At 42.4% G+C, this 27,591-nt stretch overlaps 1 protein-coding gene across 7 annotated transcripts in view; it reads left to right on the top strand.

Annotated features, from left to right (window-relative positions):
* Window positions 1-27,591, top strand: part of PUDP (pseudouridine 5'-phosphatase) — a 104,231-nt gene that overhangs the window by 40,206 nt on the left and 36,434 nt on the right. For 2 of the 7 annotated variants that reach the window (XM_068141729.1, XM_068141738.1), the window contains one exon: window positions 18,279-19,606. The exons of 4 other annotated variants lie outside the window; for them this stretch is intronic. In XM_068141729.1, coding sequence (XP_067997830.1) covers window positions 18,279-18,455 — 177 coding nt within the window. In that variant the 3' untranslated portion in view covers window positions 18,456-19,606. Of the gene's footprint in view, window positions 1-18,278; window positions 19,607-23,066; window positions 26,434-27,591 lie in introns of those variants that run through there. One more of the 7 variants, XM_068141761.1, reaches the window with a different exon arrangement.

The raw sequence follows: 27,591 nt of genomic DNA, 5'->3' as shown, positions 1-27,591 counted from the left end.
GTGAACATATATACATCACCCAAGATCTGAGTTTCAAGAGAGCTGTCTGCAGGGGTGTCCAGTACATAAACTCACAGTTACAAGATGTACATTTCACTTATTTTTTCAGGCTAATGTTTATGCCTTATATTTCATAGCCATTTTATTTCATTTGACACTTGACTGTCAAGTAGTCTATCGTGTCACTCCAAATTTCTTACCGGTGTTTCTTACCCTGACTAACCTACATAGATTTGTCATCAGCATATTTTAGGAATTCTAGAGGTAAGGATTACTAGTCAATAACTCCCTGAGTAACACCAGAATTATTTTAAAATGTATCTACAACTGCTTTCTAAAACAGTAGCATGGGATGGGAACTTTTTTTTAAATGTTAGTAACTCCTTCACTTCATAGTTTAGTTGCTTCAAAGCCTCAGGGTCTTCCTGATGGGTAAAGACTAGCCTATGAGTTTTCATCCATTACTGTGAAAATACCTTCTCTTGCAGAACAACTTTTCCTGCATTAGAAAATTGGCCTTTTTCTCTTGAACCACATACCTGGTCACAGTGATCCATTCACTTACTATCTCCAGAACACATTATTGCATCCTGTGGCTTCAGACTAAGGAGTGGAAACATTAGGATTAGGAGTTGCAGCCTATTGTCCTGAGCTTCAAAGCTATGACAGATTCAAAATATTACTTATTTAAAAAAAAGAAAAAAAATGCCATGGGCAAAAAAGCATAATAGTATGTAACCTACCTTACCACTTTCCACAAGGTGGTTATGGCAAGAGAATGCTGACAGAATCTTTCATTTTACAAAGAATGATTATATGGTGTCCAGGAGCTATGTATACCAACAAAGAGAAAAGCAGGAAAGAATGCTAGGAGGCCTACCTGGATGAGCAGGGAGCTACTGGACACACTATTACTTAAAAAGAAACTCTACAGGAAGTGGAGAGAAGGACAGCTAGAACAGGGGGTATATAAGGAAGTTGCCCAATCAGCAAGAGACCTGGTTAGGAAAGCCAAAGCAGAGCTCGAGTTGAATCTAGCAAGGTAGGTTAAAGGGAACACTAAGAACTTCTACAGGTATATTAATGGGAAGAAGAAGACTAGGGAAGGTGTGGGCCCCCTCAGAAAGGAAACTGGTGAAATGGTCACAAGTGATGTGGAAAAGGCTGAGGTACTCAATAACTTCTTTACCTCAGTCTTCACTGCAAGGGCCTCTAGCCACACTCCTGATGTTATGGGAGACAATGCCAGGGATGGGGAGGAAGAACTGCCCATCATAAGTGAAGATCAGGTTTATGATCACCTTAAGAACCTGAAAGTGTTCAAGTCCATGGGACCCAACATGAATCACCCACAGGTACTGAGAGAACTGGCAGATGAAGTTGCTAAACCCCTCTCTATTATATTTCAAAAGTCATGGCAATCTGGTGAACTCCCAACAGACTGGAAAAGGGGAAACATTACCCCCATTTTCAAAAAGGGTAAGAAGGAGGAACCAGGGAACTACAGGCCAGTGAGTCTCACCTCTGTGCCCGTAAAGATCATGGAGCAGATCCTCCTGGAGGCACTACTGACTCAGAAGAATAATGAAGAGGTGATTTGGAACAGTCAGCATGGCTTTGCCAAGGGCAAATCCTGCCAGACCAACCTGATGGCCTTCTGTGAGCAGGTGACAAAATTAATAGATGAGGGACCTGAGCAAAGCCTTCGACACTGTCCCACACCACATCCTGGTCTCCAGGCTGGTGACACATGGGTTTGATGGGTGGACCACTAGATGGATAAAGAACTAGCTTGGTGGCCGCACCCAAAGAGTGGCTGTCAATGGGTCCATGTCCCAGTGGAGGCCAGTGACAAGCGGAGTCCCTCAGGGATCAGTCCTGGGACCTGTCTTGTTCAACATCTTTGTGGGTGACATGGACAGTGGCATTGAGTGCACCCTCAGCAAGTTTGCTGATGACACCAAGCTGTGTGGTGCAGCAGACATGCTGGAGGGAAGGGATGCCATCCAGAGGGACCTTGACAGGCTGGAGAGGTGGGCACAAGCCAACCTCATGAGGTTCAATAAGACCAAGTGCAGGGTCCTGCATCTGGGTGGAGGCAATCCCAGGCACAAATCCAGGCTGGGCAGTGACTGTCTGGAAAGCAGCCCTGAGGAGAGAGACTTGGGGGTGCTGGTGGACGGGAAGCTCAGCATGAGCTCTCAGTGTGCACTTGCAGCCCAGAAAGCCAATCAGATCCTGGGCTGCATCAGGAGAAGTGTGGCTAGCAGGTCAGGGGAGGTGATTCTCCCCTTCTACTCAGCTCTGGTGAGACCCCACCTGGAGTACTGTGTGCAGTTCTGGAGCCCCTATTACAAGATGGATATGGCGGTGCTGGAACGTGCCCGGAGAAAGGCCACGAGGATGATCAGAGGGCTGGAGCACCTCTCCTATGAGGACAGACTGAAGGAGTTGGGGCTGTTCAGTCTGGAGAAGAGAATGCTCCGAGGTGACCACATTGTGGCCTTCCAGTATCTGAAGGGGGCCTAGAGGAAGGCTGGGGAGAGAATTCTCAGGATCTCAGGTAGTGATAGGACTAGGGGGAATGGAATGAAGCTGGAGGTGGGGAGCTTCAGGCTGGATGTGAGGAGGAAGTTCTTCCCATGAGAGTGGTGAAGCACTGGAATGTGGTGTCCCTGGAGGTGTTTAAGACCAGGCTGGACGAGACTCTGGCCAGCCTGATGTAGTGTGGGGTGTCCCTGCCCATGGCAGGGGGGTTGGAACTAGATGATCCTTGTGATCCCTTCCAACCCTGACTGATACTATGATACTATGATCTATTATCTAGAATGCATCAGTGATTTTAGTATTAGTTATGATATATCCTTTGAAGACTACTTCCAGTTGTGAGTTTTTAACTTTTAAGCCTGAAAATTTTCATTGAGAAAGTTTTGTTTTATTTTTTTTTCTTAACATGTGTTTGCAGTTGTTTTAGTGATTTCCTCAGAGGATAATAATATTTTCTAATTTGAATAATAACTAGTACAATTATCATATGGGAACTTCCATAAAGAGTTAGACTGTGTAGAGCAGGTGTTTGAAGCTGAGAGTCCTGCAGTCAGGTATTCCAGGAGTCAGGAATGTAACTCCACCATGCTGTGACCTTGGAATGCTCTTAGGTTTCCTGGCATTTGTGTGTGATGCTGGTCACTGTGTACATCATTCTTACATTTAAGTGTACATGAAACACAGAAGGGGAAAAGAAACATCAAATGCATATACACTGAATAATAGTCATGGAGGTGCTCTGAAGAGTTGTTGGAGCACTGTGAAATATAAACATCTAAGACTATTAGAAGTACTGATGTGGTTTGTACAAACTAATTATTACACACACATGCACTGATTGGCATTTATGTGATGAATGTTGTGGCTCTTTCATAAAAAAGGTTCCAGATTTCTATTTTAAATGTATCATCCCTACAGTTTTCCTCAGAGTTAAAGAATTAACAGAGGTTATTTCTTATAAAATTAAGAAATGAAGCAGACTGTTTTCAGCCATACTTTCAGCTGCAGTGGTCCAGGAAGGAGGAAAAGTTGTTTAAGCAAGACAAATTTCAGGTAGTAGCTCAGCAATAAGAAGGGGAGAAAGAAGAGAATGTACCAATGATTCCTGAAAGAGTGTGTTTTTAAAGATATTGCAGACAAAGGATGAAGAGTGTATACATGGAGATTGTACAAGGTACAGAGGTCTGCATGATATAAGGCATATAGCTGAAAGTGGGAGAAAGAGATAAAGAATGTAATGAAGTGGAAGGATGTATAGGGAGTAGAAGAAAATAAAAGCAAGACATGCAGTAATTGTGGGGAAGATAATATAGGGCCTTGAAGGTGAAAATGAAAATTTGAATTTATGTCTATGTTAGGTAATTCATATAGTTTCATTATAAATAATGAAGAGTTAATAATGTGCACTAGCTCATGTGTCCTTAACACTTTCCCAAACAGATTTTAGGGAGTGTAGATGAAAAGTGAGGAAACAGTAGAGTAGTTAATGATGTATATACTGAAATAATAAAAACATTTACTTTTTTGAGACTAAGCATTCTGTCTCAAGAGCTTTCATAAATGATGTGACAAGGCTAGCATTGCAGCAAAAAACTTTGAAACATTTAAGATCTCATTAAGGTAGTGGAAAGAAGAGTCAGCTGCAATACATACTTTGACATGTCTCTCAGAGGTTTTCTTTAGAAACACTGGTGTCAGACCTTCATCTTCCATTCTGTCTGGTATTAAGTAGTAACTCTAAGGCATTTGGACAATTTATTACTGTCACTTTCTCCTGTGGCTTGATTTATTATTTGTTTCTTAGCATCACAGAAATCACTTGAAGAGCAAGTATACTTGAAAGATGATGGCTGACTTGGAGTAGGCTAATGGAAGCCTGTTTTACTGATACCTTACCATTTATAGCTCTTCTTTACAGCTGTGATGTTAACACATGTGGTGGTTTAGGCTGGGTGCCGGCTCTGATGCCACTGCACAGGCCACACCTGAGATGTTCCAAAAGGGGGCCCAGCCCAGTGGGTGGTCACAGGAAGCCAGGTATTTCATTCCTATAATGCCCTGCTGCCCTATAAAATTTCAGCGAGGGGTCCTCCCTGTCCCTTTTCTTTCCTGCCACTGCCTAGGTAATGGGCTGAACTGCCTCCCTTGGGCCTGACCATGCCCAAGGAGGGGGGGAGGGGGCAAAAGCCCTGGGTGGGGGAGGTGGGTGTACCCCCAGGTGGGGATGGGACTTTTTTGGGTATATTTTGGGATCTCTCTCTTTTGTCACAGTGCTTGTGGTTTTCTGCAAAACTTTCATTGTTTTTTTTCCATTTAAACTTTCCACCATTTTTGCAATCCGTTTTGTCTGAGTCTTTCTTTTGCCTGTGGTGGGAAAATTGGTCTCTCAACCCACTACAACACATTAGAGCCTTAAATTTCTTTAAAATAGTTAATATTCAGTGTTCCTCTGTTTTGTGCAACTGATTATATTTTAATAAAATACTGTTAATGAAGGATAAATTGTTCTGTAAGTTGCTTATTCAGAAAATGCTTTTAGTGTAGTTTCTCTCCAATTTTGAAATGCATGCATTCTTTGCAGGAACAATTCAGTTTCACCAGCTTTCACACCATTTCTAAAACTCTGTGGATTGAGTTCTTAGATTCTCTGAGATGAGTATGTGATTTGGCTTTGTGTAAAGTGATTACTAGTAAGAGCTTCAGGCTCAATGTCAGTCCAAGGATGAAGAAATCCATCACAGAATGCTGTGTTTTAATAAAAGGATTTCAGTTACTCAGCAGTATGAAGACATAATGCTACTTGTGACATGCTGTGCTGTGTTGCTTTAGGATCAGACTGAACATTGGAATAATAGCATCAAGAGAAAGAAAAAGTAGGATGTCTGATTTGAGCATCTCTTTTTCTCCTATTGATTTCTAAAATTTAACATAGTGTATTGTATGCCAGACTTGTGAAAGAAACTACTTGGATTCCTGGTCTTGCGTGTTAGGAATCAAGCAGCATGTGATTGTGGTGAAGGCACATTATGCCCAGATACTGAATCTCATCCCAGCATGTGGACAAGTTCCCCCTCCTCCAGGAGGAAGACAAAAGCCAAGGCATTAGCCAGGCCAGCACGCACCTAGCGCATGCAGTGCTCGTGCTGACACCAAGTATGGCCATAATTCTAGCTTCATGCTTTCTATAGGCTGAAGCCAGTTGTTCATGAAATTGCCCATTGGTCAAGCCCAGCCTCGAGGAATCTATAAGTATCACCCCAGTTGGTAAACACATTGACCCCTCATTCACTTTGTCTCTGTGCTTGCTCGAGAGAGCAACTCTTGAGCTGCAGCCTTTGCCATTGAGCTTATTGTTGTTAGCTTCTGTTATACATGCACGCATACTGAAAGCCTCTGCATCGTAAGAAGCATAGAGGGAGGACCAGCCAGTCGTACCGACCGGGAGAGCCCACCGTGCCACCGGAGAACTGGACCGACCCCCGAGGGTAAGATCTGCCCAGTTGCCGGGGAGAAGGGACTTCATCGATACCAAGCCCACATATGCTTAGCCCCGCCATAGCGAGAGAGGAGCCTCCACATGTGCCGCTCTGAGCCCTGTGAATCTCAGGAAAGACTAAGGCATTGTTCGTTCCTACACTGCACCAAACCCGGGACCACTCCGAGAGTCCTGCTGTTCCTTTAAGCTCAGTAAACGAGAATCCGCTGCCTAACGCAGCCGCATTCTCTCCCTGAGGCTGTTTGCATCAGCCCCGAGAATCGCCGTGGTTGGGCTGACCCCATAGCTTTGCCTGCTGCCGCGTTGTCCAAGCCCACCTACCGGCCACCGTCGTTCCACCCTGCCGTGCGAGCCGATTTTGAGGGCCGACCCCATGGGCCGACCCCGACCAGGACCGATCCCTGTTGTCTGGAGGGAATCGAATATCTTCCACGTGTTTTCCATCCACTAGCACTCAGTTCAAAGTATCCGCATCTAGCAGAGTAAGCTCTGATGCATAGAAAGATTGTAATATTGCTGTGTATAGCCAGAAACCGCCCGCGTCCCACCGAGTCCCCATCTAGTGGACAAGCGGCGGAACCGCACGCTTTGTTATATAAATATAGAACTAGTCTGTGACTAGTTCAATTAAGTTATAATCATAACACTAAGCCGCTTGTGGAATGTATTTCACGAACATGCACTAGAACATGTATGTAAGTTGGTGATTCATCGGTTATTAATAGTTTGATAATTAATAAAAATAATATTTTCATAATTCATATTTAATATTAATAAATTTAATAACTTCTTCACCACAGTGATGCATAAACCTTCATAGAATTTAATAGATCCAAAGAAAGGTATGACACAGCATGCAGCTGTTACATTATGTGATAAAAATTAATCTGTGGACTCACAAGACTGCAGAGTCTCAAAGGGGCAACAGCAAATAAGAAAACCCAAATCACACCCTGCCCAACTGCTCCCAGGCTCAGCACAGGAGCCATGAGCACATCAGAGGCCAATCTGCATGTCCTGAAGGTTCAAACCCCCAAACATGCCCTAGACCAGAAAATGGGCTAAGCACCTGCAAATGTGCTAACCTGGACAGTTCCTGTGGCCCAGATGGCTAAGGCAAATGTATAGCACATGTGATAAACATTATAAGCACCCACAAATGTGCAAACCTGGACACTTCCTGGGATCCAGATAAACAGCTACCACATGTTATTAACTTCATGACACAACTGTGGCCTGTGTGTACGCCCCCAGCTGTGTTTGGATATGCCCCATCCCATAAGGTCCAGTTATCAGGGTTCTGTGTTACTGATGGGCGTTATTTGTCTTGGGACAGATTTGAACCAGCCAAGAAGTCAAGGCAACTTGCCTTGTTCTCACCCAGCCAGCAATTAGAGCCAAACGCTGCCCAAGTAGCAGCTGAATAACCTGTTCTAGCAGACCAACAACTTCACCCAGGCCTTGCATCTGGATCAAGACAGAAAGGGGAAAAGCTCCAAGGGAATTGAATCCCAGCAGAGGCTACAGCCCAGCAACTGGGCACCACAAGAGAGAGGCTTCTTAGTTTTCTCTGAGCCAAGGACTGCTTGAATCATAGCCACAGCATGTGGGAAGATACCAGACAGAAGAGCAAGTTGTGAGTTCCTGGCCAGTCTGCCACAGAATCCCATTTGTGGGAAACCCATAGACCACAGCACCTGTATTTCCAATTTGAGTTGCTGTATTAGAAATGTTAGATAAGAATTAGAGGGATAAGAATTAGAGGGAAGACCAGCAGGGCAGACACCCTGGTTGGAGTCTGTTATAGACCACCCAACCAGGAGGAAGATGTTGATGAAGCATTCTATAGGCAGCTTAGGGCTGTCTCAAGATCTCCTGACCTTGTTCTCATGGGCGACTTCAACCTGCCTGACATCTGCTGGGAACCCAACACGGCAGAGAGGAGACAGTCTAGAAGGTTCTTAGAATGCATGGAGGACAGCTTCTTATCCCAGGTGCTGCGAGAGCCTACCAGGGGCAAGGCTATGCCTGACCTCCTCTTCACCAACAGGGAAGGACTGGTGGGCGATGTGGTGGTTGGAGGGTGTTTGGGGTCCAGTGACCACGAGATAATTGAATTCTCGGTTTTTGGTCAAGCCAAGAGGGGCGGCAAGAAGACCTCCACTCTGGACTTCCGGAGGGCAGACTTCGGGTTACTCAAGGAACTAATTCAGAGGGTTCCTTGGGATAAAGCCCTTAAAAACAAAGGAGTCCAGGAGAGCTGGACCTACTTCAAGGAAGAATTGTTGAAGGCTCAGGGACAGGCTGTGCCAATGTGCCGGAAGATGGGGCGCCGGGGCAGACGGCCAGCCTGGATGGTTCATGAACTTTTAATGGAACTGAGGGAAAAAAAGAGGGTGTATCACCTTTGGAAGAGAGGGGAGGCAATCCACAGAATGTTTAAGGATGTTGCTAGTTCTTGTAGGAAGAGAATTAGGGAGGCAAAAGCACACTTGGAGCTTAAACTGGCCTCTACTGTGAAGGACAACAAAAAGTCCTTCTATAAATACATTAATAGTAAGAGGAAGGGAAAGGACAACCTCCACTCCTTGGTGGATATGGAGGGGAACATTGTAACAAAGGATGAGGAAAAGGCAGAGATACTTAACACCTTCTTTACCTCAATTTTTACTAGAAGGGCAGAACGTCTTCCTGACAGCTGGCCTGCAGAGCTGGCAGAAGGAGCCAGGGAGCTGCACAGTTTCCCTATGTTCCATGAGGAGGTGGTTGGAACTCTCCTTAGCAGCTTGGATCCCCACAAGTCCATGGGACCAGATGGGATTCATCCTAGGGTGCTGAGAGAGCTGGCAGACGAGCTGGCCAAGCCACTCTCCATAATTTTCCAGCAGTCCTGGCTCACTGGTGAGGTCCCAGAGGACTGGAAGCTGGCCAACGTGGTGCCCATCCACAAGAAGGGCCGGTTGGATGAGCCAGGGAATTACAGCCCTGTCAGCCTGACCTCAGTGCCAGGCAAGATCATGGAACAGGTCATCCTGAGTGCAATAACACAACACTTACAGGATGGCCAAGGGATCAGGCCTAGCCAGCATGGATTTAGGAAGGGCAGGTCCTGCCTGACCAACCTGATCTATTTCTATGATCAGGTGACCCATCTGGTGGATGTGGGGAGGCCTGTGGATGTAGTCTACCTGGACCTCAGCAAGGCCTTTGACACCGTCCCCCATAGCAAACTGCTGGCCAAGCTGTCAGCCCATGGCTTGGATGGGAGCACACTGCTTAGGGTTAGGAACTGGCTGGAGGGCCGAGCCCAGAGAGTGGTGGTGAATGGTGCCACATCCAGCTGGCAGCCAGTCACTAGTGGTGTGCCCCAAGGATCAGTGCTGGGCCCTGTGCTCTTTAACATCTTTATTGATGGTCTGGATGAGGGCATTGAGTCCATCATCAGGAAATTTGCTGATGACACCAAGCTGGGGGCAAGAGTTAATCTGCTGGAGGGTAGAGGGGCTCTGCAGAGGGACCTGACAGGCTGGACAGATGGGCAGAATCCAACAGCATGAGATTTAACACATCCAAGTGCCAGGTTCTGCACATTGGCCACAACAACCCCATGCAGTGCTACAGGCTGGGTTCAGAGTGGCTGGATAGCAGCCAGGCAGAGAGGGACCTGGGGGTGCTGGCCGATGGTAGGCCTGCAGTGTGCCCAGGCAGCCAAGAGGGCCAATGGCATCCTGGCCTGCATCAAGAACAGTGTGGCCAGCAGGAGCAGGGAGGTCATTCTCCCCCTGTACACTGCACTGGTTAGGCCACACCTCGAGTACTGTGTCCAGTTCTGGGCCCCTCAGTTTAGGAAGGATGTTGACTTGCTGGAACGAGTCCAGAGAAGGGCAACAAAGTTGGTGAGGGGTTTGGAACACAAGCCCTATGAGGAGAGGCTGAGGGAGCTGGGGTTGCTCAGCCTGGAGAAGAGGAGACTCGGGTGACCTTATTACTCTCTACAACTACCTGAAGGGAGGTTGTAGACAGGCTGATGATGGTCTCTTCTCCCAGGCACCCAGTACCAGAACAAGAGGACACAGTCTCAGGCTGCGCCAGGGTAGGTTCAGGTTGGATGTTAGGAAGAAGTTCTATACAGAAAGTGATTGCGCTATGGAATGGGTTGCCCGGGGAGGTGGTGGACTCGCTGTCATTGAAGGTGTTCAGGAGGAGACTTGATGGGGTACTTGGTGCCATGGGTTAGCTGTTTGGGTGGGTTGGATTGGTTGATGTGTTGGACACGATGATCTTGAAGGTCTCTTCCAACCTGGTTTGGTTTATTCTAATAAAGGTTTATTCTAATCTGTGCTTAAGTCATTTAACTGTCTTTATATGTGCAGTATAAAACCCACAACTGAATAATTGAACCTGTGAAGACATTTTGTAAATAAGTTACAGTGGTGTTTGAAGATTCCACCATGAAATATTAATGATAAAATATATTTTTTTAATTAAATTTATGGCACAGCAAGCAGGGTATTCAATGGTGGGATACCTTGACAAGATAAATTGTGTAATTATGGCCTTAGATTTGAAATGGGCAAAAGAAAATTGCAAAAATCCAAATCACATTGTTGAGAAACTGGCCAAAAGCTCTAGTGAGCTAGGCAGCAAACATACTGTAATTTTGGGTGCTTGTATTGTGTCAGCACAGGATGAATTTTAAAACTACGAGGAAAAGATTCAGTATTATAAGACAGAGGCTGAGTCCTATGATGACAGGATTCTTTATTTGGAAAAAGAATTAAAAGATGAAAGGGCACTTACCTGGAGACTTTATGATTTAGTTGCAATGCAAAGTAAAGAACTGGCTGAAGCTTTAAAAGCGTAACATGATGCAGCTATACTCTTGCTGCCAATTTTTCCCATTTACGGGTGACCAGAACTGCACCCACGTAGAGAGGACTTTAGAGTAACAAACTTTAAAGCAGCTTTTCCAGGCACCACAGACCGGGAGAGAAACCCTGCCCATCTGAGAACAGAGTGAAACCCCAAGAGCGCCTGAGGAAATACAGCTGCCAAACAAAGCTCAAAATGTTACGTGCTGGAGCTTGAGACCCACTTATCCCAGAGGGGAGAGAAGTTGCCAAGACATGGCAAGACTGGGCCAAGGAGCCGTGAGAAACTCAGATGGCAAGAAAAACTCACCCAAATCATGATAAATCAACCCTGCAACCAAAGCAGGTAAAACCCCCCTGAACAGCATCAGCACCCCAATCAACAAAAGGAAATGGTTCAATGTCCAGATGTATATGGGTGACAAGTGGTGTTCAAGGGTCTGCATCGGGATCAGTGCTGTTCAATATCTTCATCAATGATATAGACAGCCTAATTGAGTGCACCCCTAACAAATTTGCAGATCATACCAAGCTGAGTGGTGCTGTTGATAAGACTGAAGGATGGGATGCCATCCAAGGGGACCTAAACAGGCTAGAGAAGCTAAGGAGAATCTCATGAGGTTCAATAAGGCAAAGTACAAGGTCCAGCACCTTAGGTTGGGGCAATATGTTTTGAGGTTGTGTTTCTTATTTAAGTTCTAACGCTGAAGATTCCCTAATATATTGTCAAAAGAACTTGTCTTGTTACAATATAGAAGACCTCTCAAGTTTTGCATCACAGAAGACATCTTTTCAAGGACTGCACTTTCCATATCCCCGCAGATGCATTCAGATCTGGAAGGATGCTTTCATTTCAATTCCAAACTGAAGGACTGACAAGGTGGAGGGGGGTGGGTATGGATTTGTTCTTCTGGCTTCCAGAAGGAGCAGTGATGCTTTCACCTTGTGTAATTACCTGGTTTAATTTTGTTCTATTTTGTTGTGTGGTTTAGTATTGTTACTTGGCCAGACCCATCTCATAGGGAACTCTGTGGTCTCCCAGGAGCCCAAGTTAATGATGTTACCAGAAGGCTGCCTAGCCTGGTGCAGCCCTCTGACTACTATCCCTTACTAGTTATGCAGTTAGGGCATGATGATGTTGCAACCAGAACTCCCAGGGCTATCAAAAATTACTTCAGCGCCCTGAGAGACCTGGTTGAGGGGTCAGGTGCACAAATAATTTTTTCATCAATACCCTTAGTTGCAGGAGGGAATACCGTAAGGAACAGGTTAGCAGCTATAGTTAACAAGTGGCTTAGAGGCTGGTGCAGTCAAAAGAATTTTGGGTTTTTTGATATTGGAAAACTTTCTACTGCACCAGGTCAGCTGACAACAGATGGAGTACATCTGTCCCAGAGAAGGGGAAAGGTCACAGTATATGAGAATGGCCTTTCCCCCAAAGGTAAAAAGATCCTGGGAAGGGAATTGGCAGGTCTCATCGACAGGGCTTTAAACTAGTTTCGAAGGGGGAAGGGCCTGAAACTAGTCCACTCAGGCAAGAGTCTGGGGGCGATAAGCTAGAGTCAGAGGTGAAACCAGCAGCCCAGCTGCAGTGCATGTACACTAATGCATGAAGCATGGGTAACAAACGAGGAGCTGGAAGCCTTGTTGCAGCAGGAAAGTTATGATGTAGTTGCCATCACAGAGACGTGGTGTGACGACTCACATGACTGGAGCGCTGCAATTGATGGCTACAGGCTCTTCAGGAGAGACAGGAAAGGAAGAAGGCGTGGAGGGATGGCCCTGTACATCAGGGAGGCACTAGATGCGATTGAGCTGGAGATTAGGGACGATCGGGTTGAGTGCTTGTGGGTAAGAATTAGAGGGAAGACCGGCAGGGCAGACATCCTGGTTGGAGTCTGTTATAGACCACCCAACCACGAAGAACATGTTGATGAAGCATTCTATAGGCAGCTTAAGGCTGTCTCAGGATCTCCGGACCTTGTTCTCATGGGCGACTTCAACCTGCCTGACATCTGCTGGGATCTCAACACAGCAAAGAGGAGACAGTCTAGGAGGTTCTTAGAGTGCATGGAGGACAGCTTCTTATCCCAGGTGCTGTGTGAGCCTACCAGGGGTAAGGCTATGCATGACCTCCTCTTCACCAACAGGGAAGGGCTGGTGGGTGATGTGGTGGTTGGAGGGTGTTTAGGGGCCAGTGACCACGAGATAATTGAATTTTTGGTATTCAGTTAAGCTAAGAGGGGTAGCAAGAAGACCTCCACTCTGGACTTCCGGAGGGCAGACTTTCAGTTACTCAAGGAACTAATTCAGAGGGTTCCTTGGGATAAAGCCCTTAATAATAAAGGGGTCCAGGAGAGCTGGACCTGCTTCAAGGAAGAATTGTTGAAGGCGCAGGAACAGGCTGTGCCAGTGTGCCGGAAGGTGAGGTTTTGAGACAAAACAGCTGCTGCAGAGGCCACTTCCAGTCCTGTCAATTAAGAAGGAAATGATTTTGCCTCTGACAGACATTGTGGCCACCATCTTAGGTGCTGCCACTGCTCCTGGCTGATTGCCAGAATTACTGATAGCCCCGTTCAGAGATGCCTTACCAATAGCTTCTCCCTTTCTATTTTTCACTCTTTCCCCTAACTCCTCATCACTAGAAGTCTTTGGATTCGAGTTAGAACTGCTTCTCCTACATCTAGGTCTGCATTTAAAAATGAAACACCTCTTAGATATTCAACTTTCGTGGAGCGGAGCCACTAACAAGAACACATTGATTATTACAGACAGCAGGATTACACACCGCAAGTAAATTACTTTTGGATCTCAGCTATCACTAAGAGTGACCCTTTCACCTACTGGAATTTTGAACTCATGGATTTAGATAGGTAATGTTGTGGCAGTCACATTCCCATATCTCTTAAGCCAAAAGAACCCCAAAAAATGATCATAGAGAAGCTGAATTGTATACTTCAACCAAAGGTACAATTTATACATCAGATATCTCCCAATTTTATCACTCAGAAATCCGACAACATATTTGTAAACAACAACACTTAAAGCAGAAAAAAATCAGATGTAACAGAATCCAAAACAACTTCATGTTTGGTCCCCTGGTCTGAGCAGGAATAAATCAAGCAAATCTTCCCCCATGTCTGGAAGTCAATTATTTTGTGTAATGTGATGGTTGAACCCACCCACATCAACAAAAACTTGTCTGAACTCAGTTGGGGAAGCAAATGAAAAAGCTGTATTTTACAAGCTACAATGGAATGCAATGAATATGTACAAAATATACAGTATTTGCAATAGTATACAGGTATTCACAAAAGAGAAAATGACACAGAAATCCTCCTTGGGCAGGAGGATTCCACCTTGCCTCCCCCCCAGCCTCTCTCTCCCTTTCCCCTCTGGTTAATTAGAAGAAATGAGAAAAGGAGAGATGTTAGGGAAATTTCAGTTAGTTCAACAGCATTGTTAAGAAGTTAGTAATGCTCATCTCAAGTTTAGCTGATAAGTCTCTGTCCAGTGAGAAACAGCCAGCATGCCAGCAGAAAGATGGAATGAGAGAAGAATGTGAGATATTGCTAGGGTACATCTCACATCTGACAAATGAAATTAATTTAGAACAATCTTTTGTTTTTCTTTTTACACCCAACTGTAGATTTGCTCAAATTTTTTTTAAAGGCACAGCCTAAACTGTTGCAGACATTTACATTATGTAGGTTTTAGAGGGCCTGCTGTACATGCAAAGGCCTAACTGACACTCTTTTCTTAAATTTCCTGTAGGAAGGTGAGGTAATGTGGTGCTGCAATGATTTTATTATTTCTTCCTTTCATTAAGTGATTCATTTATATCTTTCAAGATTCATGGAGTGAAATATATATTAGTATACTTTACTATTTTACTGTTTTAAAACATCTAGTTCATTCCAAAGTAAAAACTGTCCTATATTAGTATGACCTTTTGAGACATCTTGTAGCAGTAGGATTGATCACTGACAGAAGTTTTAGAAATAATGCAGAGAACCAGCAGCACCTCAGCTGAAGTCGGTAAAAATCTCATCTATCTCTCTCACTTGGAGTAATACTGATGTTGCAATACTTATTTAAAGTGAGGAAGAACTTGGCAGCTTTCATGTTTCTAAATATAGTATCTGGGTGGGCCAGGACAGTGAACAGTTTATAACATCTCTGTGCAGCAAAGTTAATAAATCCATTTAGTATGTGAACCTCTAAACCTTCCATCATCCATTAAAAGTGTTGCTCTGCTGTTGACAATAAGTGTCACTAGCAAGAAAGACCTAGAGGAAGATCTAGTACACTTGCTTCCTTGTGGTGGTGAGAGAAAGGCCTAGCTCTCCCTCCCCCACAAAGAAAGAAACCACAGCTAGCTCAGTTGGAGAAGCAAAGCTATATTTACAAACAAGATGAAATGCAGTTAATATATACACAATATATACAGTATTTACAATATATACAGAAACACACAGCAAAGAAAGTAATACAGAACAAGACTCCCTCCTCCAGACAGAGGGTTCCCCCTCTGTACCCCCCTCTATCCCCCTGCCTCCCTTTTTCCCAAAAAGGGCTAGAGAGAGAGAAAAGGTAATTAATAAGGATGAAATTTTGTTAGGCCTCAAAACGCATGCAAGGATTAGTTCTTATCTGTTATCCAAGGTCAACTCTGGCTAGTTGCTCAGAAGCAGACAGGCTGGAAAGGCAGAACATACTGGAACAGAGACAGACGCAAACTGAACTTAAAGTTGCATTCTACCAATCTACCAATGAAATTCATTTAGACCTATCTTTGTTTTCAAAATATTCAGCCAGAGTGTTCCAGCAGATGTCCCTTTCTTAAAGGCACAGCCTAAAACAGTCACACTTCCTGTAACATTAAAGCTACTTTAATTATGGATCATTTGCTTGGCTTCTTTGGTAATTAAGAGTTTTAATTGCTTCTAGTTCCAGGGAATTAGTTAAGCTTTTAATTTTGCATATTGCCTTCCATAGTCATCCTCTTGTACAGTTAGCTTAGTGGCATCATGGAATTCAATTAGGTCTTTCAACTCAAAGCAGTGAAGTACGTTTCTTTGTATGGGCTGGATTAGAAAAGGTCTCTGAAAGGTCTGGATAATGCTATCCGATGCAACATTTAAGCTTACTCTTCAAAAGGCAAAGCCTGTCAGAGTTTCATGTGCTGTCCTCAGAGTCTTCAAGGTGCTTAAGGTCACAAACTAAGGTATTAAGAACATAACCTATAGGAAGAATCATGCTACCATTCTAACAGTAATTGTTCCAAGGATCTATCAGGATCAGCTGGTCACATATTTGTAGTTAATAATATTGATAATGATCAACATTTGAAAATGACTGTTGTGGTTTAGCCCCAGCTGGCAACTAAACACCACCCAGCCTCTCACTCCTCCTTAGTTGGTGGGGGAGGGAATCAGAACAGCAAAAGTGAGAAAACTCAAATGTTGATGCAAAGATGGTTTAATAGGTAATGCAAATGCTGAATGTGCAAGCAAAGCAAAACCAGGGATTAACTTACTACTGGTCAGCCATCTCCAGGAAAGCAGGGCTCCATCATGCATAATAGTTATTTCGGAAGATAAATTCCATCACTCCAAATGTCCCCCTCTTCCTTCTTCCCCCAGCTTTTATTTGCTGAGGATGATGTCATGTGATATGGAATATCCTTTTGATCTTGGGGTCAGCTGTCCCAGCTGTGTTCTCTCCAACCTCTTGTGCTCCCCCAGCCAACTCAGTGATGGGTTAGTGCAAGAAGCAGAAAAGGCCTTGATGCTGTGGAAGCACTGCTCAGCAGTAACTCAAACATTCATGTTTTATCAACGCTGTTTTCAGCACAAAGCCAAAACATAGTGCTATACCGGCTACTATGAAAACTAGCTCTAACCCAGCCAAAACCAGCACAGTATCACACTGTTCAAACTGGAATTCAGTGATTGTTTAATGGAAATGAGCACAAAAGAGACTCATGTGATGTCACTGCCTCACTAAATCACTAAAGTTTATTACTGGCAAAGTAGAAAACACCTTTTGATTTCTCTTGACATACTCCAAGTGATTGCTTACATGTTGACAGGCAAGAGTCAGTATTTTAAAAAGTAAAGAAGAAGAAAGAGTTCTTTCCCTCATCCTCTTCCACAATCTCTGATACAGATGGATATCTATATAGTGCAGACATTTAATACATCTTGCAAAAATGTTTTCTTTTAATATAGTAAAGTTCTTGCAATTTGCAATTTGGTTCTCTTAGAGCACAGCCAGGACAGACATTGTGCATCTCTCATCTTCCCTGGTGAAATAGTTCTGTTAGAGAGGCTAAAAAAGTACAGTATAGTGTTGTATATTCTCCCAGTATGTCATATCTGAATTTGGTCAAAAGTTAACCTAAGTTTAGCAAAGCAGTATTCTTAGCCATTCAATATTAGCTGCTACAGTGTATTTTGTTGTGAAGAAAAGGATAAGAAAATCCATCATGGGTATGTAGGAAGGAATTTGGTAAATTGATAATGACTGTAGGGAAAGAAGGGTTTAATACATGAGACAGAAATTTGTGATAAGGCAGAGTTGCACTGTCTGAAGAGTGTGGGGAAAATTGTACTAACCATCCCAATATTTGTGTTGAATTACTGAAATTACTTCTGGCAGTAATTTGGTTAACAGTAGTAAAAGCAGTACTAACAATATTGAGATTGTACTCATTGTAAGTCAAAAATTTTGGTTGGATGCCAAAGGTTGCTTTGGATTGTCCATGAAAAGAATTCAAACTCACGAGTGGGTAATGTTAGGACAAGATGTTTCAGTACACGTATTCTGTAATGAACTCCAGAAAACATGAGTTTGATAGCATTCTTCTGACAATTTACTTCTATCTTACTCTTCATTCATCTAGGGTCATAATATTTACCTAAGTAGTGTTGTCTTTCCCCTCTTGTGTTTGTAGGAATTGCCACACTTGTAAGTGAAAGCACTGCTTTTCCCATTTTACAGGTTGTAAATTTGATCTTGAAGAGTAAAATTGCTCACTTTAAAAGGTATTTAAGCATTTGCTTAACTTTAAGCTTGTGCTTAAACCCATCCCTATAAAACAAATCACTTAGGAACATCTGGGTAACCAGTTGCTGAAATTTTAAAAAGTGTGTTCATGTTTTTTTGAATTGAGATTAATGTAAGGTTAATTACCATGCAGATGTTCAAACTGAGGCGTTTGTCCTTGTTCTGATTAGGGGTATCTAAGCTGGGAGTTGAATTTTGCAAGTTTTATTTGGCATCAGACTATCTTTTAAAAGATTAAAAGTTCATAGTAACAATATTATGTCATGTTTTCCCTTTACCTCCTTTTTTTGTAGTGTCTTGTGTTTGAAGATTCACCACTTGGAGTCAAAGGAGCCCTAGCAGCAGGAATGCAAGTAGTTATGGTTCCAGATGAAAAATTAAATCCAGATCTTAAAAAGGAGGCAACACTACTGCTGAACTCCATAGAGGATTTCAAGCCAGAACTATTTGGTTTACCAGCATATGATTAGTGCCTAATATGATGAACTTGACTGGAAAATAGGAAAGTGGAATGTAATTTTGTTATGCGGTTATTTTGCATCTTTACTTCTCTTCCTCAAAACTAGAGCACAAAAATCCTGTTCACACCAAGGCATTAAGTCCATCATCAGTAAATTTGCTGACGACACCAAGCTGGGGCAGGAGTTGATCTGCTGGAGGGCAGAGAGGCTCTGCAGAGGGACCTCGACAGTCTGGACAGATGGGCAGAGTCCAATGGCATAAGATTTAACACATCCAAGTGCCAGGTTCTGCACATTGGCCACAGCAACCCCATGCAGTGCTACAGGCCAGGGTCAGAGTGGCTGGAGAGCAGCCAGGTAGAGAGGGACCTGGGGGTAATGGTCGATGGTAGGCTGGACATGAGCCTGCAGTGTGCCCAGGCAGCCAAGAGGGCCAATGGCATCCTGGCCTGCATGAGGAACAGTGTGGCCAGCAGGAGCAGGGAGGTCATTCTGCCCCTGTACACTGCACTGGTTAGGCCGCACCTCGAGTACTGTGTCCAGTTCTGGACCCCTCAGTTTAGGAAGGATGTTGACTTGATGGAGCGTGTCCAGAGAAGGGCAATGAAGTTGGTGAGGGGTTTGGAACACAAGCCCTATGAGGAGAGACTGAGGAAGCTGGGGTTGCTTAGCCTGTAGAAGAGGAGACTCAGGGGTGACCTTATTGCTCTCTACAACTACCTGAAGGGAGGTTGTAGACCGGCAGATGTTGGTCTTTTGTCCCCGGCAGCTAGTACCAGAACAAGAGGACACAGTCTCAGGCTGCGCCAGGGGAGGTTTAGGTTGGATGTTAGGAAGAAGTTCTATAAAGAGAGAGTGACTGCCCATTGGAATGGGCTGCCCGGGGAGGTGGTGGAGTCACCATCATTGGAGGTGTTCTGGAGGAGACTTGATGGAGTGCTTGGTGCCATGGGTTTAGTTGTTTAGGTGGGTTGGATTGGTTGATGTGTTGGACACGATGATCTTGAAGGTCTCTTCCAACCTGGTCTATTCTATTCTATTGTATTCTATTCTATTGTATTCTATTCTATTCTATTCAGAAATCTTGAAATGTGACTGGAAAATGTATGATTTCTCCTTATGATAAACGCAAAATTAAAGAAGCATTTCTGTCTTGTGAAGTGAATCCAGTCTTGTTCTCTGCACATCATAGTGTGTTCTGGTGTGGTGGGTTGACCCAGTCATTAGTGTTTGTACAGTGATAACAACCTGTCCTATCTAATATGAATTCCATTTCTGGTCTTTCCATACAAACCAGCAGAAATTTTTCAGTATAATTCCTCCTTTGACATATATAATACAACATCAAGTGTTCTATAGAGCATAAATTCTGAGCTTTCAAGTGTAAAACAGGTGTCTGTTGGGATCTTCTTTATTCATAATTACTGAGTTCCAACAATGAAGTTACTAGGTAGAGCAAGCTTTAATAAGCTGTAATTACTAACTTTTTCAAAGTTTTGCATATATTTAATTTAATTAGGTTTGTTGGTTTTGGTTTGGTTTGGTGTTTAATAAAATTAATCACATCTCATTTACAGTTTTCTTTGAAGGAACCATCATCATATTTTTTTATTTTTTTTTTAAGATTTAGAGACATTGATAAATAGATCATTAATGTGGTGGTTTAGGCTGGGTGCTGGCCCGGATGCCACTGCACAGAACACACCTGGAAGGTCCCAAGGGGTGGGCCCAGCCCAGGGGGTGGTCACAGGCGACCAGGTATTCCATTCCCATAATGCCCTGCTTCCCTATAAAATGGACATGCGGGGTCTTCACTTCCTCTTTCATCCCCCAGCTGCTGCCTAGGTAAAATGGCGTGAGCCGCCTCCCTTGGGCCTGCCCAGGCCCAAGGCTGGGTTGTGGGGGGGAGGAAGGAGCCCTGGGGGCTTGGGTGTACCCCCAGGTGGGGATGGGATATTCTTGGGTATGTTGTGGGATTTTCTCTCTTTTGTCATGGTGCTTGTGGTTCTCTGTAAAGCTTTCATTGTTGTTTGTTTTTAAATTGTTTTTCTATTTAAACTTCTCATCACTTTTGTAATCCGTTTGTCTGAGTCGTTGTTTCTGCCCGTGGTGGGGAGGGGGTTTGCCCCAACCCATTACAATTAACTAAATCAGAATTACTTCATTATGACTGTGATGATGAGATCAGCATATCCTTCAGCTTTTAAGTTACAGAATCACAGAATCATTTGGGTTGGAAGGGACCTCCAAGGGTCATCCAGGTCAACCCCCTCTGCAGCAAGCAGGGGCATCCTGCTTGCCTTATCTTTTGCAGAGAACTAATAGACAGAAAAACTATCACCTCTTAACTCATTAATAAATCCTGTCCCATACAATTGTCCTTCCATGCATTTAGTATTCCACCTGACAGTTGTCAGTGAATTTATTTGCCCAAACTGAAATCTGTGAACCTGAGCCATATGCTATAATCTGCCGCTCATTTTTAGTAACATTCTTTTCCATGTACTTTACTGCTTCCTGTTGCCAACTTCCTGGTCCTGTGCTGAACCATTTGGCTGATATTAGAGTTAAGTATCAGAATTATGATTGTTTTTTCTCTTGAGTGAATGAGAAACCAAAGGAGTACAAGAGACTAAATTCCTCTTCTATAGTAAACTCATGTGATCTCTACATATGCAAGGTGGATATTTATGTCAGCAGTAGGTGACTGTAGCCTTCCTGATTAACCATATATCAAATATCAACATATGTTTGTATATATTTCTTCATCCAGTTCTTGGTTGGATTTGTGGCTCTGTAGCTTGATCATCTCAATAACATCTGCTCAGAAAAGAAAAATAAAAAAAATTAAACATTTTGATCCCTTCCCTTCCTTCCATCTGCTGCTTTCCAGATGAAGTCCTGTTCTAACTGAACTAAAAAAAATTCATACCAGATCCTGGCTACAGATCATGAGGACATGTGAGCAATCGGGACATTTGAATTCTCCATCTGTGTTTGTATTAAGAGGACTGTTAAAAACTAGTCCAAAAACTCTACCTCAACAACCAGACTTCAATTCAAGCAAATACTTATGTGCATGCTTAATTCATTTTTATTGAGCATAGAAAGTAAGCATTAGCTTAATTTTAAGGATATGTTTACCTTTATTTGGCTTAATATAGAATATGTATTTCTGGCATAATCTAAGAAGCCTCTATAGAATAAATGCAAAATGTTCATGGTTTTACCATTGTAAAGTAGGATAAGTGCAAAAAGATGGAGCTAAATTTAGCCTTGAAAGTCTATTAAAAACAAAAAAAAAGTACTAAGTGTATGAAGTGTTGAACTTAAAATCCTTTCTGCCTCTAAAGTGCATTAAGTTTTACATTTTACTGAACTCCAATGGGATGTATCTTGGTAGAATTTCCAGGCTGCAAATATGTACATAAACAGGAGTTGTGTTGAATATGTTGAGGTGACAAGTCATTGCACTGGAAGAGGATTAATTTCAAAGTGAAATCTGACTTCTGTGAAGCTTGGCATATGCTTTTTACAAATAAAGATGAGAACAAGCTGAGATGTTCATCCTTCATTTGGACCAGATGTCTTTCTATAGAATGCTGTAGTTAAACCATGGAAACCTCAGCCTAGAATCAGGCTCATGTTATATATATTACAAAAGATGTCTTCATTGAAAACCAAACCAAATAATTAAAAAAAGCAAAATAAAACAAGGAACTTTATATTAAGAACAAATTAAATTGTTTTCCACTTCATAATTTTAATCCTTGATAATTAATCCATATCTTAGAAAACTAGGGAAGGAACCTTAACATTTTCTACATTATTACTAGCTCTAGATATTGGTTATACAGAGAGAATTCTACATTTGTGGTTGGTGTTTGTTGTTGTTTTTTGTTTGTTTGTTTGTTTGTTTGTTTGTTTTTAAATTTTGACACTAAACCCACTAGGTAGACACTTGAATTCCATGATACCATGGGCAGTATGTTAATAATGGGATACTATTGAACAAACAACAAAAAAAAATATGGAAAAAGCAGAAACCTTTTTCAAATAACTGTGTTTCCATTTATGTGTTTTTCACTTACCACTTTGTAACTAAACTGAACCTTTTGCGTTTTGACATTGACAAATTAGTGGAAATAATTGAAAAGACTGGAGAAGAGGAAAAGATGCTCTCTCAGAGCACTTCCCTGTCCCAAGAGAAACATGACTGCCACCAATACTTTATGTTAACCTTCCCTTTGTGCATGAAATCACCTTATCAAAGTGGAGAACAGGAGGACAAGAACTCAAACTAAACCCCATACCAGAACTTCCAAGTGCTGATGAACTTTCCCTGGCAGTAGGGCTCACTGAGTGTGCCAGTTGCTGTGCCCATGCCAGGTGGTTCAGTGCAACAACAACCACAAAAAATTTATGTATGTGTATATATATATGTGTGTGTGTGTGTGTATTTTAGTGGGTGGAGAATGGCATAAGAAAGACTTTTGGTCCCTTCTGTTCCTCAGCCTTTTGACCTATGCCATCATATTCAAAATGATAGGAGTTGGCTTATTCTTGTGATTAAACCAAACCTCAGCACAGAGAAACCATTTCAGGTCTTTCTCTTTGCAGCTCTTTACCCAGAATATATGCAATATGAAACTGAAACATCAAGTGGAATATCAACAGGATTATTGTCAATATCCAAAGCTCCTTTGATTCAAAAAACAGTGGAGAGGACATTTGTTAATGGAGAAAAACATAATGGTGGAATAAAGGAGCTGGAGACAAGGAAGCAACCTACGATATAAACCTTCTAGAACCAAACATTCCAGTGAAATGGAGAGGAAACAATAATTATGTCTTCCACTTGTTCTTAGCAAAAATGTAAAAACAGTAATTATGGAGGGAAAATATTTGCATTAACAGAAGCAAAACCCAGATAAAAAACATATTCAAAGACAGTGTTATAAGTTGCTGAGATTTACAGACATAGGAGTTAAACTCCTGAAGCATATTCCTTAAAACCAAGGTCCAAAGAAAGTGAAGCAATTGAAATCTAGAATCAAAAAAGAATTGTCCTCTTTGACAATCATCAGAGCACAAATAAATCTAGAAAATACATCAGTAGATAGTTCAAGTAAGGTTGTGAAATCACTTCAGTTTTGACTTAAAAGCTTTTGGTTAGTTCAACAACTACGAAGCAGAAGAATACATCATCAGTTTCAGGAAAACCTGCTATGTACCATTTTTCTCCATCGTCCTTAGGTCAGACTGTGTATTCATCAAGTGAATGCTTCATTTCTTTGAATTCAACAGTCCTGTGGCAATGACATCAATTTTCTCATAGAAATGGTATTGGAAATAGACTTTTAACTGTCTTTCATCTATGACCATGGTTGCTTAACAAAAGTGTATTGTGGTGGTGTCATTTACTCCTCCTTTCACAAAGAACCTTAACAGCAATAGCCAGAAACTCCTCATTTAAAAAACTAATTTAAAAAACAGGGGGTTAATTATGCACCTTTAGATGTGGCAAAGGATTTGTCACTGTATCATTTGCATGTCTTGCTACTTATTTAATTGATTACTAATACAATGCAACTAATGTATCCAAACCAAAGAACTGTATGACTGCAGGCAAAATTGCTGACTTGTTCAAATGTGTTAATGTCAAAGAATTAGGAACTTCAAATGTGACCATTTGAAGCGGTGCCTTTAACAAAGGGATATTATGACCGAATGTTTGTAAACAAAAGACGGGTCTAAACTAATTTAAGTGGTGGAGAGGCAGAAGCACTGCCTTAAGTTTGATTCCCAGTGGGACTAGTCTTAGTCTTGCTTTTCCCCCTTTGCAGCTCACAGCTTTCTGGGCTGTCGGCCAGGCTTGACCTTGAAGCAGATACAAGCGTGAGGGCTTTTCTAACATTCTAACACGTAACTGCTTTTTAATTAACAGTTTCTCTTTTCCTCTCTTTCTAACCCTCTCTGGGGAAAGGGGGAGAGAAGGGGGAGCAGGGGTGGGGAACCCCCCTCAGCAGAGGAGGGAACCCTCATTTCTGTGTGACTTTGTTGTATATTTCTGTATATATTGTAAATACTGCAAATTCTGTATATATTGCCCTGCGTTCCCTAAACTGCTTTGTAAATATAGAGCACACATTCCTTTGCTAATCCGGCTGTGTGTTTTTTTTCCCCTCAACCCTACGACATCAAACTAGGGGTTCATTGTCCAGATCATCTTCCTACTTTCTGTGAAAATAAAGTGTTTAGTAAGGGATCATGTATATCTACAACTGATAGTCAGGTAAACATACTCACCACAAGCTCCTCTTTCAGGGATACAGGCTCGTCGTGTAAAACCACATCTTTGGAGAAGACTGTAAACATGATAGTTCCGCAAAATGGTTTCATTGGTAATGACCTTTTCCAAAGGCAAGGCAGAAACATGCAGGGGCAAGAGGAAGTACTTGAGACCAAGAAAAGGAGATAATTTCTTCTAGTGTTAACCAAATTATTGCTTTGGCATAACATATTCAGATACACAAATTTTATCTCTGTTCTCACAGTTTTCTTCATTGTATATGAACTTTAGAGGTAAACAAAAATACATGGAATGCAGTTAGGCTTCAGCTGAAGAAAATTACCTGTGTACATTGACAGAAATGCAAGCAAGCACCTCTGTGACATACAAGTATAACCACTCTTCTCAGTGGTGCCCCCAACTACATCTTTTTGTGCTCTTTAGTTAGTCAGCTGAAACACAGCACCTGAAGCACTGAACCTTGGTAGGTAAGTAGAAAAATAGAAGTTAAAGTGTTACAATGGGAAAAAAAAAAAAAAAGAAAAGAAAAAAAAAAAGGAATGCTTTCCCTTTTCAGAAAATGCTGAGAAGCATTCAATAATGTTGTAGCTTGTGAAATGTCTTTTTGTTGTAGCAGAATGTCATTACAGCAAACTAGTTTTATCATACACAAATATTTTACACATTTAACCTGCAGCTAATCCACGGAACGAATGTTGTAAGTCAGTTTTAAGTATAGAGGTTGAAGTTTTCATTGCCCTGCCAAGGAAAAGACAGGAATGAGGTACACAAGATGGGGTAAACCAAATGTTCGTCTTTCTTATGATACTATCTTGGTTTAAGTATCTGAAGACTGAGCAAACTGTATTAAATAATTTTATTGCTGTGTCTGCATTGCTTGGGTATGATCCAGAAGTGCTATATTTTACCTAAAAAAATGGAAAGCTGATTAAGTCAAAATGGATTTCTTGGTGACCTATGATTGCAGCCTTGTAAACTTATTGATTATGGTCCTCAACGTTGTTCTCATTGATAGCTGCATCTGAAACATTGTAAACCCACTGGCATTCACTTTCTTCAGACAGAAAACATTACCAAAGTGACTTTATGTTTTTCAGTGCAATGTGAGGCAAGAAAATATGGTGGATTTAATTTCCTTCTCTAAAGCAAATCTTACTGTAAGGGAATTTATTAATTGCATCATTTTATCCTGTCATATTTCTTTAGCCTATGTTATGTTGCTCTGGTTAGTAATCATTTTATCAAAATTACAGAGCATGTAATGTAACTGAAATTTGTGATTGGAAATTAATTTATTTGTCTGGAGTGTACTAAGCACATGGCTATTTTATGAAATTACTGTTAATTTTTTGTGGGTATGGTTGGAGGAAGGCGGGTTTTGAAATTGCATATGGGGCATAGCTCTTTTCAGCTGTGATTTTCTAGAAAAGACTCAATTGTGTTAGGAACAGCTTGTAAACCCCTTTTGATATGAAGGACTTTCTGACATCTAGGAGATAGATGTACAGCTAGATGGTCATGATAGGAGCTAGTACACCTCTCATCTGTGCACTCCTGAAAACCATTTGCTGTATCTGGTATGAAATTAATACTTCTTATAAGCTGTGCTGGGTTGAGGCAGCCCCCTTCCCCACCCCTGGCAACAATAAACACTCAGACAAACGGATTGCAAAAGTGATGGAAAGTTTAAATAGAAAGCAGTGAACTTTTACAGAAAAGCAAAAGCAGAGTGACAAGAAAAAAAAATTCCCAAAACAGACCCAGAGAGATCCCATCCCTACCTGAGGGTACACCCGAGACCCTCAGGGCTCCTTCTTCCCCCTCCCACTGCTAGGCTAGTCTCAGCTGGCCAGATCTGAGACTGCCCATCCCCCCGTGGCCTTGGGCCTAGCCAGGCCCAAAGCCAGGAGACATCTCCCCCAGTTACCGGCTGACGGAGGAGGAAGAAAAGAGATAGTGCTAGACTCCACACTGCATCTTATAGTGGTGCAAAGGACTGTGGTATGAAATACTACATAATTTCCTGTGTCCACCCCTCTGGGCTGGACTTCTGGACACAGGAAGTAAACATTGCAGGGGGGCACCCAGCTCAAACTGTAACATAAGCTCAGAATAGAATGGTTTATCCTTGGTGAAGTTCATACCTGTCTGAAATTTTCTTGAAGGGAACAGTGAAATCAGGAAGACAGGGAGGAAAATGAAAAGGGAAAGGGAAAGGGAAAGGGAAAGGGAAAGGGAAAGGGAAAGGGAAAGGGAAAGGGAAAGGGAAAGGGAAAGGGAAAGGGAAAGGGAAAGGGAAAGGGAAAGGGAAAGGGAAAGGGAAGCAAGCAGAATACCATCCTACACACTCGATTTCTTCAAAGTGCTAGTAAAATGTATTTTCTCAAGACACACTGTTTTTAAGCCCCAGTTAGGTGCTGGTGAACATGAGAGACTAGAAAAAACACTGACTCCAGGAGGGCTGAGTTTTACTGAAGACTTCCAAGACTGCTTTGCACTGAACTTGTTCTGTAGCTAAATGTTCAATCCACTTTCTATCATAATGCTAGGCAAACTTAATCAACACTTAATTGATGAAAGTTAGCATTTTTGCAGAATTGTTTATATAATCCTATAGAAAATTGTAAAACAATGCTGCAGACTATGATGATTTATGATGTACCATGATATTTCTTCCTATCTTGTTCAGTGGGAGTGATAAGATATGTTCTGGACTGCATAGAAGACAACTTCCTCCTCCAAATGGTAGAGGAACCAACAAGAAAAGGTGCTATGCTGGACCTTGTTCTCACCAACAGGGAAGGACTAGTAACTAATGTGAAGCTCAGAGAC

Source organism: Melanerpes formicivorus, unplaced genomic scaffold, assembly GCF_026170545.1.
Source record: "Melanerpes formicivorus ecotype bairdi unplaced genomic scaffold, bMelFor1.0.p_v2 SCAF_1, whole genome shotgun sequence".
Classification (NCBI taxonomy): Eukaryota; Metazoa; Chordata; class Aves; order Piciformes; family Picidae; genus Melanerpes; species Melanerpes formicivorus.
This window is presented reverse-complemented; position numbering and strand designations above follow the sequence as displayed.